This window comes from Aspergillus melleus (genome assembly GCF_016097325.1).
Source record: "Aspergillus melleus strain CBS 546.65 chromosome Unknown contig1, whole genome shotgun sequence".
Lineage (NCBI taxonomy): Eukaryota > Fungi > Ascomycota > Eurotiomycetes > Eurotiales > Aspergillaceae > Aspergillus > Aspergillus melleus.
This window is the reverse complement of record NW_025763370.1, coordinates 6,178,264-6,191,214: the sequence shown is the minus strand read 5'-3', so window position 1 is coordinate 6,191,214 and position 12,951 is coordinate 6,178,264. Positions and strand designations below refer to the sequence as shown.

The 12,951-nt window shown below is 53.6% G+C and overlaps 6 protein-coding genes across 6 annotated transcripts; 3 read left to right on the top strand and 3 right to left on the bottom strand.

The window, feature by feature from the left end:
* Positions 1 to 30: 30 nt before the first annotated feature.
* LDX57_002221 (uncharacterized protein) lies at positions 31 to 1,742 on the top strand (the record flags this gene model as incomplete). The annotated part of the gene is made up of 4 exons (XM_046083865.1): positions 31 to 242; positions 304 to 325; positions 375 to 778; positions 827 to 1,742. The coding sequence occupies 4 exons, from the start codon at positions 31 to 33 to the stop codon at positions 1,740 to 1,742; spliced, it is 1,554 nt and encodes a 517-aa protein (XP_045939828.1).
* Positions 1,743 to 2,533: 791 nt separating this feature from the next.
* Positions 2,534 to 4,558, top strand: LDX57_002220 (threonine/serine exporter family protein; the record flags this gene model as incomplete). Its single annotated transcript, XM_046083864.1, has 1 exon — positions 2,534 to 4,558. One exon carries the CDS (start codon positions 2,534 to 2,536, stop codon positions 4,556 to 4,558), a length of 2,025 nt encoding a protein of 674 aa, XP_045939827.1.
* A 673-nt stretch (positions 4,559 to 5,231) lies between these two features.
* LDX57_002219 (EGFR-like transmembrane domain-containing protein) lies at positions 5,232 to 6,032 on the top strand (the record flags this gene model as incomplete). The annotated part of the gene is made up of 1 exon (XM_046083863.1): positions 5,232 to 6,032. One exon carries the CDS (start codon positions 5,232 to 5,234, stop codon positions 6,030 to 6,032), a length of 801 nt encoding a protein of 266 aa, XP_045939826.1.
* Positions 6,033 to 6,660: 628 nt separating this feature from the next.
* LDX57_002218 (GcvT family protein) lies at positions 6,661 to 9,266 on the bottom strand (the record flags this gene model as incomplete). The annotated part of the gene is made up of 1 exon (XM_046083862.1): positions 6,661 to 9,266. The coding sequence occupies one exon, from the start codon at positions 9,264 to 9,266 to the stop codon at positions 6,744 to 6,746; it is 2,523 nt and encodes an 840-aa protein (XP_045939825.1). The 3' UTR covers positions 6,661 to 6,743.
* An 887-nt stretch (positions 9,267 to 10,153) lies between these two features.
* LDX57_002217 (uncharacterized protein) lies at positions 10,154 to 10,567 on the bottom strand (the record flags this gene model as incomplete). Its single annotated transcript, XM_046083861.1, has 1 exon — positions 10,154 to 10,567. One exon carries the CDS (start codon positions 10,565 to 10,567, stop codon positions 10,154 to 10,156), a length of 414 nt encoding a protein of 137 aa, XP_045939824.1.
* Positions 10,568 to 10,660: 93 nt separating this feature from the next.
* Positions 10,661 to 12,520, bottom strand: LDX57_002216 (putative C6 transcription factor; the record flags this gene model as incomplete). The annotated part of the gene is made up of 5 exons (XM_046083860.1): positions 10,661 to 11,616; positions 11,681 to 12,108; positions 12,166 to 12,221; positions 12,286 to 12,397; positions 12,462 to 12,520. The coding sequence occupies 5 exons, from the start codon at positions 12,518 to 12,520 to the stop codon at positions 10,661 to 10,663; spliced, it is 1,611 nt and encodes a 536-aa protein (XP_045939823.1).
* Between the last annotated feature and the right edge of the window lie 431 nt (positions 12,521 to 12,951).

Below are 12,951 nucleotides of genomic sequence, written 5' to 3'. Positions count from 1 at the left end.
TCGAATAGATGGAAACCAACCGTTGCCAAGATGGACCACAGCGACATTAAGAGCGAGGAAAAGCCATCCACTACCGTCCACGATGTCTCGCTGGAGGCTTGCCTGACGCAGTATGATCTGGAACTAACTCGCGATGGGCAGCATATACGATGGGGATCCAAAAACCCCCATCATCCGCGCAATTGGGGAACCGCCCGGAAAGTCTATGACTTGACAGTCATTACATTGATGGACCTCTTCGTGTATGTGTTGTGAATCCGGACGAGTTACCCTATGAAGCTGACAGTTTTGTGGCGTTTGAAGGACTGCAGTGAGCACGGCTGGTGTGAGTGTCTCTTTGTTTGTATGAACGAAACGAACTAACGGCTCCCTAGACGGCCGCAGCCAAAGCAGCCGACGATGAATACCAAATCAGCCAAACCCTTTCGATATTCCTGTTCGTATCAGTGTCACTATTCGGACAGCTTCTGGGTTCTCTTGTGTTTGCCCCATACTCCGAGACCTTTGGCCGGAAGAAGCTATACATCGGCAGCGGAGTCCTATTCAGTCTGGGATGCGTGTTGATTGCCTCGGTGGAGTCCCTGGTTGGGGTGGTGTTTGGGCGTGCTATCACCGGCTTTTTGTCGGCTATTCCAGCCAACATTCTCGGAGGTAGTATAGAAGACTTGTACAGCAGTCGGAAACAGGCCTGGTGGATCTGCATCTGGTCCGCGGCATCGGGACTCGGCTTGTCCCTGGGCCCCATCATGAGTGTCTATATCACGAGTGCCCTTGGCTGGTAAGCTGTCGTGCAATTTGTGATCGAAGCTGCAACTAACTCATGTAGGCGATGGGTGTTCTACGTTTATGCAATCATCGTCGCTGCAGTGACCGGATTGACCGTTTTCATGCGCGAATCTCGACCGTCTCTCCTGCTGGGTCGCCAGGTCGCCAGCTTGAGGAAGGTGACGGGCATAAATACACCCCCGGCGTTGAATCCGGACCATGTGCCCGATATGCAGACATTTGTGCAGGTCGTGCTCATCAGGCCTATGCAACTCTTTGCCGAGCCCATCGTGATGTCGGTGGGTATGATGGCCGGAGGCGCATTCGGGCTCATCTATCTCTTCACTGAAGCTCTGCAGCCGATTTATGAGTCCCTCGGATTTTCACAGGAGCTAGCCTCTCTTTCCTTCGTGGCTATTGGAATTGGGATTCTTCTCAGTCCCTTGACACGGCTCCTAGACGACCACATCTTCGAAATGAGGCTGCGTGCTGGATTGCCTCTTCTGCCCGAGCACAAGTTGGCAGGCATATGTATCGGCGCGCCTGCTATGGCCATCGGATTGTGGTGGTTCGCCTGGACGATCCCTCCTCATGCCTCTGACCTACCCTGGATCGTTCCCACTGTGCCATTGGTGCTGATCGGATACGCCCTGAACGAATACCCCACGGTGTGTTTAGGATACCTGGCCGACAGTTATCTGAGCTTCTCGGCCAGCGCCGTGGCCGTGGTAACCTGCATTCGAGCGGTCCTCTCGGCCACCTTCCCGCTGTTTACAGCCCAGATGTTCTCGTCACTTGGGGCGAACGTCGCCGCGTCGATTTTGGCCGTCCTGGCGACGGTGTTTTGCTTTATTCCGCCGTTGTTTGTGCGATATGGGACGCAGATCCGAGCCAAGAGCCGGTTTGCTAGGTATAGCCTGCAGACCTACAAGGAGAATTGCATTCATGCGGATGAGTTTATTCAAGACGGTACCTAGTCATGGTCGAGCGCTGTTTGAATTATAATGTTAATGACGGCAAAATGAAATAGTGGGCTGGCGACCGAGACCAAAACAAACATTTGGAGTCAGATAACTAGACAGGGATTGAGGCCCGGACGAAGAACCATCGACCAGGACAGACATTTGTATGATTTAGGACCAGGATAGATTGATCAAAAGTTCATACGTTCCATGACCCATCCACCGTTGCAAGTCCTGACGCGAAACCATCGGGACTCGGGTGGCGTCAACAAACGAACCTGTCAGTGGGACGACGATCTTAGTCAAAAATAGATTTAGCGAATCCAATTAGCCGGCCGATGCCACTGGAATATTGAATTCTACGCCAATCGTTGCCAGCCACCGACCCACTTGCCAGGGACATCCGATGCAGCGATGGTCGACCATGGAGAAATATCCCATTCCTTTACCGGCAGATTCACCCCCCCAAGTGCCATTTATAGGTGCAGTCGTCATGAAATTGGCCGTACTTGACACGTCTGGTGCATGCTGTCGCGTCAAATCTCTTCTTTGGTATCACAGGTGACGAAAGACGCGGTCACGATGGTTCCACTTGGGTCAATTAGCGTCTTGACCAAACCTGAACTCCACTGGATGGGGAAATCAGTTGGTCCGACCAGAGACAACCGAGGCTAAATCCGACAAAAAGCTTGTCTTATAATTGTGCGGAGGGATCGGTCTGCAGGTCTGACGCTTCGGACTGCATTTCCGTCTCTCGTTCATAGCCAGCCAGGGAATGGGAATGGACAAGCCCGCCTCAAGACAACATGGCAGAAGAGATTCCCCTGGAAAACCGTCACCGCCGTGAGAATAGTGCCGCCACGTATCACAGACGGACCTGGTCGGAACGAGATGTTGCAAACGAGGCTGATGGCCTGATCCCCGACACTCCTCCCACCCAGCCCGAGACGAACCCCCAAGATGGCTTCGCGACACGATTCCGACAGGCTGCTTCGAGACTGGGAGAACGACTGGGACGTGATCCAGACGACGGGGACGCGTTGGATGCCAGTCTTCACCCTGACGGGTACGGCGCTATCGACGATATGCAGCTGGCAGACCTAATGGAGGCAGACCTCCATGATGACGCGTTTCGTTTGAAGCTGCGAAATGCGCTGGATTCCGAGGCGCATGCTCTGGCCAGAGGACTGGGACTGCGAAATATGCATCCCAAAGGACAGGCTGTGGAGAATGGTGCGGACGTTAATGGCGGAGTGCTGTCGCACCTCATGCAGAGTTATACCGGCCATCGACGCCATTTCAGCGAAAGTACCCTGTCCGTTACCTCTGTAGAGTCGACCGCTTCCCAAGAGTCGCAGACTGGCAAGAAGAAAAAGCCGCGAAAGCAGAAATGGTACGATGAGGACGAGAACGAGCCTCGCAGCAACGGGAAAGGCAAGGGCAAGGGCAAGAACAAAGGGAAAGGAAAGAAGCGCCAGGTCCAACTGACCGAGAGAGTCGGCGCTATTTTGGCCCGCCAGCAATATATGATCCGACTCTGCCGTGCGTTGATGAAGTACGGCGCCCCAACGCATCGACTTGAGGAATACATGCAGATGACTGCCAACGTCTTGAGTGTCCAGGGCCAGTTCATGTATCTTCCGGGTTGCATGATCATGTCTTTTGATGACCCCTTGACGCATACAGCCGAGGTAAAAGTGGTCAGCGTGGCACCGGGCCTGGATTTGGGGCGGCTGGCCATGACGCACAACGTCTATAAGAAAGTGATGCACGGCAAATTGGAGGTGGACCAGGCGATCTCAGACCTGGATGAACTGATGAAGCGCAAGAATCGCTATCACGAACCCTGGGTTATGGTAATTTTGTCCGGCCTGGCCAGCGTGGCCGTAGGGCCTTGGGGTTTCAACGCTCGTCCGATCGACATGCCCATCATCTTTTTGCTCGGCTGTCTGCTGGGTATCCTGCAGCATGTACTTGCCCCGGCATCAGCGATGTACTCAAATGTGTTCGAAGTCAGCGTGGCGATCCTGGTTTCTTTCTTGGCCCGCGCATTTGGGAGCATTCGGGTAGACGGGGAGGCGGTATTTTGCTTTCCTGCTATGGCGCAAGCTTCAATTGCATTGATTCTTCCGGGATACTCAGTTCTGTGCAGTAGCCTGGAATTGCAGTCTCATCAGATTGTGGCCGGGTCCATCCGACTGGTGTACACAATTATCTACTGTTTATTCTTGGGTTACGGAGTCACGGTTGGAATCACAATATACGGCCTCATTGACAGCAACGCAACGACAGAGTCCGCCTGTCCGGCGGATAGTCTGCTCGTGTATGGAAGCGACTACATTCAGCGTTTCGTCTTTGTGGCAATATACTGTGCCATAGCCGGCGTCATCAACCAAGCCAAGTGGAAACAAATCCCCATGATGGTCTTCCTCGGCTTGAGCGGGTACGTGACTAACTATTTCGCCAACAAGGCGCTGGACGGGAGATTAGCCAGTACGATCGGAGCTTTTACGATTGGACTGCTTGCTAATCTGTATTCACGAGTGTGGCACGGCCATGCAGCTGCCGTGATTGTGCCGGGGATGTTCACATTAGTCTCATCAGGTTTGGCGACCAGCGGATCAATTATGTCTGGATTGGCTTATGCTGCCGCTGTGAAGAACAATACGGCCGCCGACGATAGTCCCTCCAGTGACTCGTTGCATGACTCTTTATCTGGATTGGGGTATAGCATGGTGCAGACCGCACTAGGTATCACCGTCGGACTGTTCCTGTCAGCTTTGGTCGTTTATCCATACGGTAAAAGAAGGAGTGGATTATTCAACCTGTGATGTTAACGGGGATCATGTCGTGGTCTGAAGCATTGGCTATCTTGTGTATCATGAATTTTTGTACGTGTTCAGGGGAAACAGGGGAGCCAGATAATTGAGCCCACAAGATTATGATGATCGACACAACCTGCATATTCTATTCCAATCAAAGTTCCTAAAAGGTCGTATCTCAGCAGTCTGACACGATAAGAGGGCCAAAACCTTCTGGCCAAGACAACCCTGCATATGAACCTCGTACTTGTGTCATTGCCACCGGGCCTAGAACATCATTCTCACGCACCTTTCAAATGCCAACTATGGTAGAAAACAAGGTAGTAACAGGATCGAGATGATGGCCACACGAAGTCAGAGTGTGCATGCATGCAACTAAAGAAAATCCCAGAGTTGTTTGTGAATGCGAAGTGGGTATTTTCGGGAATCTTCCCAGTTATCACGTCATCCTTCGGTCCTTGAGTAGTTACACCTCGTATCTCTACTGAACATCCTGTCAGGTTGGTGAGAGTACAATCCCCCGTCTTGCATTGTAGCGATCATTGGGGCCAAAGGAGGCACTCGACCCTATTAAGCATCCGCTTAGTCGTCAGCGATTACTGCACCCTTTGAGGTGCCAGGCCACAAAACGATGTTGACTTAATGTGTTTTTATCAAGTTATGTGGCATGTGAACAATAACCATGGAGTTGAACTTCCACCGGTCGCCTACCCTGATCTATACCTTGTTCTCCATTCTCTCTCCAGTGTCGGGCTGGGCTTTTGGATGGACCAACTCCTCTGGCAACACGCAATTTGAGTCCGGCACGGAGACAGAGTATCGATCCTGCACACGAATCCACCAAGCCAAAGGCAAATTGTTCGACTGGGACTCAGAGGAGCAGCCAATATGCTGGCAAATATACCGCGACGTGAACTGCAAGGACAGCGGAGGACATGCCTGCCACATGCTATCCAAGAATGCAAGCGACGATTTTGCCGCCTTTTCGGTGTATCCCAGAGATTCTTCGGTAACTGCGACCTCGGCACTAGCAACGTCTACCCTGTCGACTGCTACTACGCCAACGAGTGGAAGGTCATCAATCACATCAAATAGTCTTGCTACGTCAAGCACTACCAAGAAAGCTGCAGAGTCATCGAAACCGCTGTCAGGTGGAGCTATTGCCGGGGTGGTTATTGGAGTGTTGTTCGGCGTGGCGATTGTTGCAGTGTTGATATGTTTCTTGGTAAAACGGCGAAAAGTATCACCTACCGAGGGAGAACCCATAAAGCCTCGCCTTAAAGCACCAAGCGTTACTAGCCAAGTGCCCGAGCCGTATGTTGATCCGACAAGCTCGAGGACAAGCCCGAGGACAAGCCCAGCCATTCCCAGCACACAGCCGACGGCAGAACTGCAAGGGGACTCGGCACCGATGGAGATGAGCGACAGTCACCGTGTGGTGGAGTTGGAGACACCAGGGACAATCAAAGGTCTGTATCATTGACGGGTATTGGGGTATAAGAATCTATCTATGGGATTGCAATGGGTGGTTGTGGAAGTCGATCGTTCCTGCCGATTGTACATGGGATTGGGCCAGTTCGATCTCAATGTTGAAGTAATGTATTTCTAGTCGTTCAAACAGGTAGCGCAACTGGCGCGTCTGTATGATATCTCGTTACCTCGAATTGTCAATTCTGCTAACTCTGAACCATTCGTTTGGCCATCTAGCAGGAAGCTACTCCGTAGACTTTCCAAACGTTGCCAAGCGCCGCTAGGTCCAGAGTCATTACCCTACTGGTCCTGGTAATGGGTATCTACCGCGTCATCCGAACAGGAGGGCTGGGACGAATGGGAAGCATGATTGATTTGTCAGTAATGAGCCTAGCATCGCGCTCTTCTTCACTTCTCGGGTTGTTTCGAAGCCGAGGACGATTGCAGGGTGTGAGATATCGGTTATCGTGGTGTACCCCGAAAGTCCTGTTAGGATCATTCTACTACTGAGAGGTTAAGAGTTCTACCGGTGAAATTGGACCATATTGGATTGCTACTTGTGCACGAGATGTTTCTGAAATTGGTCTTCGAGGATACGGTTTGCTGGCATAAGACAAAATGAATCACTTGGAAGTACTGTTCTTGGAGGGACCCAAGACCTGAGATTGAGAGAACGCTATCTAAAGATTCACATTGACATCATAATAAAAGCACATTGCTGTCGTTACAGGAGATGCTTCAAGGGCTTTTGAAGCTCCGGGATGACCGACGGTCTATCCCCTCGCATCCGGCTTCCTTGCGGATCATACAACGGCTCCCGCGTAACGGTGGCCTTGATACGCCGCCCAAAGTACTCGATTTCAATCTTCTCCCCCTCGGAAGCATCGCCGGGGAGCCAGGCATATACAGCCGGCTTCTGAACCGAATAGGCAAATGCGGCAGTGGTCACGTATCCGACGGCCTTGCCATTGCGAAACACGGGTTCCTTCCCTAGGACAACGGAACGACCGTCGTCAACAGTGAGACACCGCAGTCGACGAGTGGGCGACTGCGCAGAGCGGCGAGCCAATGCGGCCTTGCCGACATAGTCGTCTCTCTTGTTGACCGCAACGGCGTCGGTCACACCCGCTTCGAAGGGATCGTGTTCCGTCGTCATGTCCGTGCCGTAAGTGCGGTATCCCTTTTCGAGGCGTAAAGCATTAAGAGCGCTACGACCTGCAGCGACCAGTCCGTGCGGCTTTCCGGCCTGGAAGATGGCGTCCCAAAGTCGGGCTCCGTACTCGGCGCTCGTCTGGATCTCCCAACCCAGCTCTCCGACATACGACTTGCGGAATGCGGTGACGGGGATACCGGCAATGAGGGCCTTCTTGACACCGAAATAGGGCAGTCCTTTGTTGGAGAAATCGTCGGAACTCACAGACCGAATCACGTCGCGGGCCCGGGGACCCCAAAGGCCGATGCAACAGGTGCCGCCGGTGATGTCGCGAACTTGTACCCATTGACCCGGTGCCTGGCGACGGGCTTCGCGTTCCAAGCTGTCGAGATCAATGGCCGTGTTGGCGCCCACTTGGAAGACGTTCTCCTCGAGCCGAGAGATAAAGAGGTCACTGCGGATGCCGGCTTGCTCATCAAGCAGCAGGGCGTAGGTGATGGTGTCAAGGCTCTGCCTCACGTCGGCTGTGGTTAATCGTTGGAGAAGAGACACTGCGCCCGGTCCAGACACCTCGAAGCGGTGGAAGGCCGTCATATCATACATGGCCACCGCGTTGCGCGTCTTCCAGGCTTCGACCGCGGCGATAGGTGAATAGAATCGGGCCGACCAGGCGTCTCGCTCGACGGGTCGCCATTTGGGTGGGAGATAGTTGACCAGAGCAGCATTGGCTTCATACCAGTAAGGGCGTTCCCATGCGGCAGCCTCGAGGAAGAATGCGCCCAGCTCGCGCTGTCGGTGATAAAAGGGACTGACTCGGAGGTTTCGTGGAGATTCCCGCGGCTGCAGCGGGTGAAGAATGTCGTACACTTCGACGAAGTTCTGCTGAGAGGTCTCGCTGACGTACTCGGGGGTCAATTGGACCTTTTCAAAGCGCGACAGTTGGCACTCGGTCATGTCGATCTGGGAATGGCCCTTTGTGAGCAATTCGGCCACTGCGCGAGCCACGCCGGCCGAATGCGTCACCCACACAGCTTCGGCCACGTAGAAGCCGTCCAGACCAGGCGCTTCTCCGATCACCGGCCCACCGTCGGGGGTGAATGAAAAGATGCCGTTGAAGCCGTCCTCGATCTGGCTCTCACGGAGGGCGGGTAACAGTTCCAGAGATCGGTTCCAAGCCGGCACGAAGTCCTCTGATGTGAAATCCAAGCGCGACGGCATATGCTTTTCGTCGACGTCCTTCGGAGTTAAACCCAGGGAGGCCGCATCGACCGGCATCGGCCTGTGCCCATAGAAGCCGATACCACATTGCTGGCCGTGTTCCCGATAGTATAGGTTCTGATCCTGGTGGCGTAGAATAGGCATGCTAGCGTTGCGACCGTTTGGTTTATCATTCACCTCGCGACCTGCAAGAGCCGGGACAGCCGTCGTCTTGACATACTGATGGGCGATGGGCAGCAGAGGGATCGAGACACCGGCCATGGCGCCCACATGAACCCCCCAGAACCCGGCACAGGAGACGACGAGATCAGCAGGGACGATTCCGCCGGGGATCCTGACGCCGGTGACCCGACGATTCGTCTGCTCAATTCCGGTAACGGGGGTGGATTCTAGATAGCGTACGCCCGCCTTTTGTGTGCGTTCAATGAGGAGCTGGGTGGCGCGAGCGGCGAGGGCGATACCGTCACTGGTGACATGGAATCCACCGAGCACGAGGTCAGGATTTAGGAGAGGGTACTGAGCGATACATTCGTCTTTGTTGAGCAGACGGGACTCGATGCCCCAGGACGAGGCATATCCATGTTTGCGTTTCAAATCTTCGAGACGAGCCGGCGTGGTGGCCACTTCGAGACTGCCTACTGAGTTGAAACAGTCGAGGGACAACAGCTTCTGCACCGTGTAATGGGCCAGCCTCGTCATCGTCTTGGAGGCATTGGTCTGAAACACGTTCCCCGGGGCGTGCGAAGTCGAGCCCCCGGGCATGTGCAGGGGCCCCTGCTCGACGACGGTGATATCACTCCATCCGCGCGAGATCAGCTCGTCGGCCAAGTTGGTGCCGACTATTCCGGCGCCGATGATGACAACTCGAGGAGGCATAGTTTTGTGAAAGAATGAGTTGATTCGTTCGTCCAACAACGTCGACGACAACAACTATAAGTATACCGGCAGAGCGACATTTTACCGTCATAGATAAGAGGGACAAAGAACCAGCGATCCGGAACACGGTCCGGGTCCGGTCCCCCTCACCGATATCTCCACATCAACTGATGTTCTAGTTTTGTATTTCGGTTCTTATTTTTACTTTATTCTGCCTGGTAGATCAACAGACCGGTGGAGTCGACACGGACGGGGGATGGCATATCCGTTTCGGGGCATGGATTCCATTACCCCACGGGGTGTTGGCTCCGGCCTGTTACTGGACTGCAATAATCTTATCTTGGTAAATTCTGTGCATTCCGTCGGTTCATTGGCCGCGGATTACGTCTGAGACTTTTCTGGGTGCTTCGGCTGGTCGTTATCGTCAGGATGATGCTATAATCGCCGCTAACCCACGCTAAAAATAGCCCCAATGTGCGCTTTTGGATCTTCTTATCTCTATCTGGCTGGCACATTTACCGCGGATTCACACACTGGCGTCTATCGAACACAGGCTCGGTGTTATCATTCAAAATACACGCGAGATTGTACGCTCTTTGTTTTCTCGATTTTTTTTTGTCTAGTTTTTTTTTTCTTTTTTTGCCCCTCTCAATCAACTCAAGGGATGGTTCATTTGTGAATGAGCAAACATCGATGCATCGCTTGAGCAGAGAAGTAACCAGCGCTATGATTAAAATATTTGACTTGGCCATTTGCTTCATCCTATCTCAACTCCTAGGGGAAAAGAGCAGAATCAACCAGGATAAACATTAGCCAGATTGGAAAAGATGACTCCCAGTATCCACTATCCAGACTCCTTTTTTTCTCTGTCTAGACCTTTAATCTTTCTACAAGTTTCCAAAATCCCACCACGTAGAGAAGCCCTCGATATCACCCATTGCCGGTTCCGACTCCTGATAACCAATACCGTCCATGTCTACCAGCTGGCCCGGGTCTGTCCACAGCCAGGGCGTGTTGAACATGAGGCTGTCGGCCGGAGCAACCAGTCGATCGGTAAAAGGGATATCCTGGCGTGATGTCGGTGCGGACGAGATATACACCATGTGCGGTGCCATATGGGCCGCTTGTCCTCCGTCCGCCGTGTTCACCGTCACCTCGGGCGACATGGCCACGATGACCTCCAGCGTGGGGGTGGAGTCTTCGTCAATGTTATCGCGAGAGGGGGCCAGCGAGGGATGAAGGACGCCATCCGTGGAGAGGTCCCGGGGGATGCATCCGTCCACTTGCAATACTGCCCACATAAAGGGGATGCTGAGATGAATCTTGGAAGGCGCCCAGTCGGAATCGATTGATTCGGCCCCCGCGATCCGTGTGATTCGACGCAGAATTTGATTCTATACCGAGGTCAGTCCTCCATTTGGAGACGTGATGGCTATGGCATGGATACCTACCAAAGCGTTGCAGGCCGGTGAAAACCAGACAAAGCGCTGTAAGAAGCGCCGGCACTTGGCCAGATCTACTTTCGACTTTTGTTTCAGTCGAGGGTCCGCGGCGCAGCAGTAGTAGAGGTGCACGGTGGCGGCGATCAGCGCTGCTTGTCCAAAGAACGGATCCACGAGCTGCAGCTTCTTGTCGGTGACCATGTCGATCAGCCGGACAACCCAGGTTGCATGCAGCAGGACAAGCTCGGAGGATCGGCGCCAGAAGGTGTTGGGGATTGTGAGGTTGTTGTTGTATTGGGATGCGGCGATGTAGAGGAAGGGGTGGTTTAACACGGTGAGAATGGAATGGTATGTGAATTGTAGCTTCAGCCACGGGACCCAATAGTCGCGATTGACTCTCAACTCGTCAGGTCGGCGCTCGTAGAATTTGACCGACTCGTATCGATGGCAGTGGGAATGCTTGTTCTCCATTTCTGTCAGGTCGGACTGAATCATCGCGTACATCGAGTCGTGTCGCCACGGCTCCTTCAGCCGGTTCTGTGCCACGTCCGACACGTATGTTCGCACTCGACTCCAGACCCAGCCAAAGTGCGCCGTCAGGTTCCAGATGCCCATGTCGTCCGATCTAGAACAGCCAATCTCGTCGCGAGGTAGAGAGGGGAGCCGGGAGTCTCCCTGGTCGCCGACCGCGGACACATAGAACGGTCGCAGGCTTTCTCCCGACGGGCTAAGAATGCCATTCTGCTGACCGTAGGACTGCTCGAGGGTCTGAAGCGTCCAAAATAGCCGTTTTTTGCGATCGGGAGACGGCGTGCCCATGTTGTACGTGGTTTTTAGATCCAACCGGGCGGAGCGACAGAGCTGGAAAGCCATGCCGAGATGGAATCGAGCGAGCTGCAGGTTTCCGTCTGCGAATTGAACATTAGCAATCAGGTATAATTGTCAGACCCAGTCCCAATTAAACAGACATACCCATAAAAGCACAGTACGACAATAGACAGAGGCTCTCCAGAGTCTCCAACTCCACCGTTCCGCTAGCCACGCGCAGCATCACCAGATGTCGGGCATAGTCACCATAACGCTGTAGCTGATCGCGCTCTCGCGAGAAGCGAGAGGTCAACGCAATGATACTACAGACTAGTTCCTCCGACATGCAACTCAGGTCCTCGAGATCCTCGCGCCCGAAGCACCAGATGGGCTGTCGGTGGCAATAATCAAAGTACAGATCGACCGCCTTGACAATGGCCGACGAACTGGGGTGCAAGTTCAAATTCTCGAAGTTGAACCCCGGAGAAATTGACTCGTTGATGGCATGGTTCAACTCAGTCGGTGGTGCCTGCGTGGTCGTCGACGACTGGGGAGAGATATCACTCGGTTCATCGGGTTCCTCCTGGATGGGTCTAGGAACCGGGGTCAGCCACAGACCGGGATAGGAATAAGAATAAGATGCTCTCTACCTGGAGCCGCTCAAGAGGAGATTTACCTTCTCTTCGAGGAACGCTAGCCTATCGTCCTGTGAGAATTAGTCGTCAACTCTTGCTCATCTCACCTGGAGGTGGCTGTGAACAATCGCCTACCGAATAGTCTCCCCGAGACGCTCTCCGGGCGGACGCGTAGAGACACGGCTGATTAAGGCGCACGCAGCTGGAACACGACGGCTTCTCGGCGGGACACCGGCTTTTCTTCCTCCTGCCATGCCATTTGGGTCAGTATAGGGCGAGAAGCGACGGAAACGAGTGGCGAAGACACTCACCGGCAGTTCAGACAAGCTTCGTGGGTACGTAGTCGCCCGCGACTGCCTTCGCGCGGCATTCTCTTGTTTGCACGGGGAAAATAACACCAAAATCAAAGATAAACGGACGATTGTTTCCCGGGAATGTAGAAGTCTAATTTAACAATAACAGCTTCGCCCGAGAAGTTGTCTCGGCGGCCAGCATGCCAGACCCGGTGGAAATGCCATAACAGATGACGTTAGAGGGGAACAAAGGGAGGGGGAATTGAGATGAGCGGCAAGTTATGACCAGGCAATCTACTAGTAACTAGTAGGTCGAACCAGGGTCGAGTTCTGGCCGCTGCAGGTCATAATGATTGAGAGTCGCCGGAGGGATGCAGATGCAGATTCCAGACTGTCAGCCCCCCAGAGAAGAGACAGAGACCCGTTGCCCCTTCGGGTTAACAGTTCCAGGGGAGGGGGGCGTGATTCGATAGTGCCTGGCCCTAATCCTGCTAATCCAGCTAATTCT